We start from the raw sequence: 7,032 nt of genomic DNA, 5'->3' as shown, positions 1-7,032 counted from the left end.
CCTTCGCTTGTCGTTGGCAATTCCCGTGGGCGTCCCACCCGTCGCTCGCCGCCTGCAGTCAGCCTTCCTCTGGAGGACCGAAGCAGTTCGTCCTCGCCGGAATCATCTTCCGGACTTCCTGCACGGTACTCGGGCGGAGTGAGGTATCCAAGCGCCTAAAGACTTCTCCTCTCCGCTGGTGTCCTATCCTCCGTCCTCGCCGCCGTGCTCAACCATCCAAGGATCTCCACTTCTCACCACTGCGGGCGGTAACGTTTCTGTGTTTCTGTTTTGACACATAGATGCTCATAATCTCAGTGTGTAATAGTCTGATAGATTTAAAACGATAGGAGGTATTTAGTAATGTGGAAAATATACTGATTGCTTTCTGTTACTTTTATTACTTTTACTCTATTAATGATTATGTTTAATTTTTACTTATTAAAGGTTACAGGAATGCTTATATAAATAATGTTAGAGCATGGAGTGGAAAAACATTGGTGTAAGAGAAAGAGAGAAGGTGGGGGTTGAAACCACAGAGAACATCCTGTGTTGTGCAAGTGTTTTTCATAGATACAAGAAGAGATGGAGTCAGAAGGGAGGCAACGGTAATGTTGCTGTCCTGATTGGTTGCCATGGAAAGGATCTGCCCAGAGACAAGAAAAGAGGAACAGAAAATAGAACGGCGATACATACCTATAAATGCTATTGACATGTGTGCTGAGGGTGGTTGGCTTTTGAGAGAGTGTGGAGAGTGACTGACAACCCAAAGCTTTGTTACCCTTTTTACATCTGATAATAAAACTTCTGTTTAATTTTGGAGAACGTCTCTGTGCAAATTTTTGAACATGCAGGACTGACCATTAAGTCCAACAATTGGTGACCCCGAACGTGATTTGACGAGAGACGAAGGCATCTTTTGCCAATTTCGTTGGAGAATCGGAACGGATTCAGGTTCAACACACAGGTCGACCTACAGATAAAAGGTAAGCAGAAGCCTGTTTATTCAAAATTCTGCTATTGAATATACCTAAATTGCTGTGTTGAATTTGATGAACATTCCGAGTAAGTAAAAGTAAACTATAAAAAGAAGTTTGAGAAATCAGATTTGAAAAGTAATAGTATAAGAATTGAAGAAATTGGAGACTGGGTCTCAATAGCGGGTGATTAGAGATCCCCGAGAGGAATTGAAGTTCCTGGTATTTTGTGCGTTGTGGTAATCGCGTCTGGGACAAAAAAGGCCAGGGTAATCAAAAACCCTTGAGTTTGGAACTCATAAATTGCATTGTGGTAATAGCGTCTGGGACGAAAAAGGCCAGGGTGAAATAAATCCCTTTGAGTCGGCGAACTCATAAAGGAATATTCCAAAATTGTCTTATATGTTTGAATGTTTTTAAAGCGAATGCAATTGCTGATGTGAAAATTAATGTGAAAAGTGACTTAACTGTGTGAAAAATGGATACTGTATAATTTTTGCAAACTGTGAATAGAATTTGTGAGTAAAATGGCCGAATTTCAGAAGGAATGTGATGAATACGGGTGTCCGCCAGTAGTGGTGCAGTGGCAAAATGTTGGCAGAAAGAAATTAATAAATGTTGGGAGGCATTATGTGTTGATTATGGGTGGGACAGTAAAGAAAAAGTGAAGATTCCTCTAACACCCAAAATTAGAGTCATGGAGAGAAGAGCACATTGTAGGTTACAAAGACATCAGGAAGAAAAAGATAAAGTGAAGTGGTATAAAGCAAGCAGACGCATAGGTGAAGGAGAAGAGCTTACGAAAAAATTGCGTATGTGGACCAGAGTAGCATTGACAGCTACAGCACTTAGTGCAGGAAAGAATGTTTGAATGTTTCTAGCCCACATGGACAATCGGAATCAGTAAAAGTTGAGATTAAAGGGGAAATGATAGTGGACGAACCAATAGCTCGTAGATTGAGAAGCCAAACAGGGAATATTGCCTCACACATTGGTAGACATGGACAGGGCAGTGTGGATTATCAAGAAGGATACCATTGGTTGGAACAGAGTGTGCAACTAATTTTGCCCCAAATGCAGGCCCCCTTGATGCACAGACCAGGTGGGAACCACCAGTACCAACCCTGGTCACATAGTGATATGACAGCCCTAGCCAGTAAATTGCCACCAATAACAGCAGGAGGGAGCAGATGGCTGAGCAAATTAACAGCGCTAAGCCATGGGACTGTATTGGCTTTGGGTGATTTAAGGTGCCTGTTGGGACAGATATTGACAGCCTCACAAATGCAAAATTTAGAGCTCGATGCAAATACTACGTATGTTGCAAATGAGACACCATTTACCAGAGTAAGCACTGCTGTAAGCCAAACTCTTCGTCGACTATATCCCGTGCCACCAACTGTGTACCAGAATATAAAATTCCGCATTAAACCAGGTGAGACTGGAGCAGCCTATTACTTCCGTTGTGCTGCTGAGTGGGAACAAATGGTGGAGGAAAACAGTTTAAACAACCCCGTGATACGAGACATATTTAGAACAGCAGTAATGACAGGCGCCCCTAATGGAGTAAAACAAGCAATGTAAAATAACCCAGACATCCCAGTAGCCAGTAACGACGTGTGGGAAAGGCACCTGGTGCACCACACTGACAGGGCAGTCGATAAGACCACTAAGGAAGAGGAAGAGCTTGATAAGGTAAAGGCACAGCTGTTAAAGCTACAGTTAGAAAAAGCAAAGGGTGAAGGTGTGACAAAAAAGGCTAGACAAATGCCACAGCATGACCACCCCAGAGATCCATATGAAGGGCCCCCATATAGTGGTTCACCCTTCGGGGGACCACCACAAGTACAGCAGCACATGACCCCACCATGGGGCCAAGGAACAAACCACAGGCAGGGATCCCACTGGAGAGGAAACAGAGGCAGACAGGGAGGACGAGGGAGAGGGGGGCAGAGCGGGACACAATGTTACATGTGCGGTGAAAATGGACATTGGGCAAGGAATTGTCCACGAAATGGGTCACAGACTCAAGGCCAATACAGCGGTCCACCTGCGGGGGAATGGGGTCCCCGAGGAGGTGGTTCCGGTGGTCAGGGCAGGGGACCACAGACCCCACACAACCCGGGGCAACACTTCCCGTCACCCTCCAACCTACAGGCGCCTATGCACCCAACATGGGGCCCGGAGGGTGGGGCGGAGGAATGTTGAAGGGGCCAACAGAGAACCACCGTGAGAGGAATGGCCGAACCTCTCATGCAGATAGTGGTGAGTGATCGACCACTACATGCTCTGGTGGACACTGGGGCCACATACTCTACTGTAACTAAGGGCACAATTGATAATAGTGATCTGACAAATCGCACAGTGGGAGTAATGGGGTTCTCTGGTGGGGTGGAAAAATGGCCTATGACCAAATTGTTGAGAGTGAAAGTCGCCAATCAGACATTGTCGCACTCGTTTCTGTACTCTTGCAATGCTCCCATCCCCCTTCTAGGCAGAGATTTATTGATTAAATTAGGAGCTAGTATACTATGTTCCGCTGAGGGAGTAATAGTAAGATTCCCAGACGGTGTGGAAACAAATTGCTCTCTGTCAGGTCACACTACAGACAGCCAGTGGATGTTGACCACCTGTGGAGAACAGGAGGATGCAGATATATATTGGGTGGAGCTAGATCACAGTGTAGCCCCCAATAGTGTTGTGTCACTGTACAATGAACATCGCCAGTGGATCACAAACATTGACATATTTCTACCACTCATCGACCCATTACATTGCACGTTATTTTATGACAGGAATGACACCACCCACTACCAAGATATCTTTCAAGACATAGAGGGCACCAAATGGGTGCTAAAAGGATCTGGCCTCATGGTAGGAAAGGAAGGAGTAGTGGCACCAGTTGATTTAACTGAGGAACAGATGAAATGGTATGAAATGTCAGACACTGCTGTACCACACATTTCTATGGCACTACATCCAAAACACGAGGCTAGGGAGCTAGGCAACATGACTAAGAGATTATTAGCAACCAACGATTGGGAACCCACTGGAAAGTGGGGTATCCTGTATTCCCAAACACAGCAGGCCTATTGGGTGAAAGGACAGACTGAAGACACAGGGGTGTTAACACACAAACAGATTTCAAGGTGTCATGGTAGGGAGCAGACAGATGCTGAGGGAGCAGAAGGCCTGATAGAGTCATTACCAAACGAGCTATGGTCCCAGGGACCAACAGATGTTGGGTTTTGCAACATCAAACCTGTTAGCTTCGAATTGACCACCACCACACCCATTTGGGTCCCTCAGTACCGCAACAAACCAGAAGCAGAAGAAGGTGTGGCCACCACTGTTTCTGGACTGATTGATAAGGGAGTGATAACCCCTTATAGGTCCAATTGGAACACACCAATTTTCCCAGTGCCTAAACCAGGCACCAAGAAGTACAGACTGGTGCATGATTTACGTAACATCAACTCCATTGTAGCAACACCTACAATGACGGTGCCAAACCCATACATAGCGCTGTCTACACTGACTCCAGCACACCAATGGTTTACATGCATCGATTTGGCAAATGCTTTTTTCTGTATTCCAATCGCAGAGGATTGCAAAGCATGTTTGGCTTTTACATACAGGGGCTGCCAGTATTCCTATAACAGACTGCCACAGGGTTTCATTTTGTCCCCTGGCATTTTCAATCATGTTTTAAAACAGCAGCTACAGGACTGTAGTTTGCCCGAGAACTGTGTTCTGATCATGTATGTAGATGACCTGTTACTGGCAACCACAACTGAACAGGCCTGCCTAGAGGCGACCAAACTGGTGTTACTACAGTTATACAAGTCTGGCTTCAAGGTGAGCAAGGATAAGCTGCAAACATGCAGACCTTGTGTTACATTTTTAGGTCACTTGATCACAGCACAGGGATCAACGTTAACAGGAGGTCAGCGACAGGGCATCCTTAGCCACCCAAAGCCTATGGTAGTAAAAGTCATGTTGTCATTTCTAGGACTCACAGGATTTAGTAGGCACTACATTCCCATGTATGTCTCTTTGACCACGCCCCTCAGACAGTTAATAAAAGAACATGGCATGAAAAATTTGAAAGCAGACCTAAACTGCACACAAGAGGCTGAGCGAGCGTTTATTGATCTGAAAACACAATTGGCTAATGCAGCACACCTGAATTGTGCCAACTATGAACTTCCATTTTTCCTGGATGCCTCAGAATCAGGGTCCAGTGCTCATGGTGTACTATTTCAAAAGGTTCAGAGTACAAGAAAAGTGCTGATGTATGCAAGTGTGCTTTTGGATAGTGTAGAACAAAAACAACCACTTTGTGCCCGTTTTGTCGCTGGATTAGCAAAGATTGTGCACAAAACTTCCCACATTGTCATGGGCCACCCCCTAACAGTGCTCACCACACATTCCGTTATGTCATTTGTCAACTCTGCCTCATTCACATTTTCCCCACTACGTCAGCGCAGAATAGCGAAAGTTTTGACCAGCCCTAACCTCACTTACACACACGAGGGTATTAACATGGCTGATTTGATGTCTGATGGTGCACCACATGACTGTGCACCTCTCACTGAGCGAGCATCCAAAGTAAGGGCAGACCTATCCGCCACACCTCTCACAGCACCGCCAGCAGTAACGACACTGTTTACAGATGGTTGTTGCTTTAGGGCACAGGATGGCAGTCTGAAAGCAGCCTATGCCGTGGTGGAACAGCAAGGAAGTAATTTCATGACCAGGGAGTCAGGGAAATTGGAAGGAAAACAGTCAGCACAAAGAGCTGAAATGATAGCAGTAACAAAAGCCCTCAACTACGCTGGTGAGACCCGTGTGAACATATATTCCGATTCCGCATATGTTGTAACAGCTGTCCACGTGGAATTGCCCCTATGGCAGAGATGTGGGTTCACCACATCAACAGGTCGACCAATTACACATGCATGTGAAGCCAGGGACCTTCTAGAGGCCCTGATGATACCCAAAGAGGTAGCCGTTATTAAATGTCCAGGACATTCCAAAAGTGATTCCCCTATCACTGATGGAAACAACGCAGCTGATCTGGCTGCCAAAACTGTAGCTGGGTACATTCCCTCACAGTCTCTTCTCAGGTCTGATAGGGATAGCTGTGATCTCTTACCCAGCTTTACTAGGGACTACCTGATTAAGGAACAATTGGAGTCTGGCCTGGAGGAACACTCTGTATGGTCACGGAACGGAGCTACTCAGGCTGAAGATGGCCTGTGGCAATGCCAGACGGACGTCCGGCATTGCCTTGTTCTCTGTCTGGATCTGTGTTACGACAAGTACATGGTTTTGGTCATGTCAATGGTAAGCAAATGTTGCGGGCCCTGGAGCACTGGTGGCATCCATTTCTGCCGGCCATGGTCTCAGGCCATGTTTCTGAATGTGACATATGTCAAGAATATAATGTCAAACCAAGCCTGAAACCCAGCAAAGGATTTTTCCCTATCACCTCTGGCCCAGGTGAGGAAATTGTTGTTGACTTTACAGACATGCTCGTCAAAGTTCACGGTAAACGTTACCTACTCGTTGTAATAGACTATTTCACTGGCTGGCCTGAAGCATACCCTGTCGGTAGGGAAGATAGCACTTCAGTCATTAAATGCCTGATCAACCATTACATCCCACACTATGGGTTTCCCCATAGGATCAGATCTGACAACGGCAGCCATTTCAAGAATGAACACCTTAAGATGGTGGAGCATGCCCTGGGCCTGACTCATGCATATGGTGCCATTTACCATCCAGCTAGCCAGGGATAGGTTGAATTCCTGAACCTGACGATTAAATTGAAATTGGCTAAAATCTGTGCACAGACTAAATTGAACTGGCTGTCAGCTTTACCCATTGCTCTCATGTCTATTCATTCCTCTGTCAACAGGATCTCAGGTTTTACCCCTTTTGAATTGCTTACAGGTCGACAGTTTCCCGGACCAGCCACCGCACTGTTCCCTGATGCGGTACAACCCCTTTCACACACTGTGTACTTTGACAAACTAACTGCCTTGATTACTTCCTTTTCCCGTCAGGTTAC

At 45.9% G+C, this 7,032-nt stretch overlaps 1 protein-coding gene and 1 pseudogene across 1 annotated transcript; both read left to right on the top strand.

Annotated features, from left to right (window-relative positions):
• Window positions 1-1,883: 1,883 nt before the first annotated feature.
• LOC130554195 (uncharacterized) lies at window positions 1,884-3,164 on the top strand (annotated as a pseudogene).
• Window positions 3,165-3,194: 30 nt separating this feature from the next.
• On the top strand, window positions 3,195-7,032 carry LOC130554151 (uncharacterized). The gene has a single exon (XM_057333617.1). It carries the CDS (start codon window positions 3,195-3,197, stop codon window positions 6,420-6,422), a length of 3,228 nt encoding a protein of 1,075 aa, XP_057189600.1. The 3' UTR covers window positions 6,423-7,032.

Source organism: Triplophysa rosa, linkage group LG5 (assembly GCF_024868665.1).
Source record: "Triplophysa rosa linkage group LG5, Trosa_1v2, whole genome shotgun sequence".
NCBI lineage: Eukaryota > Metazoa > Chordata > Actinopteri > Cypriniformes > Nemacheilidae > Triplophysa > Triplophysa rosa.
The sequence above is the reverse complement of the archived record's forward strand: the minus strand, read 5'-3'. Positions and strand labels throughout refer to the sequence as shown.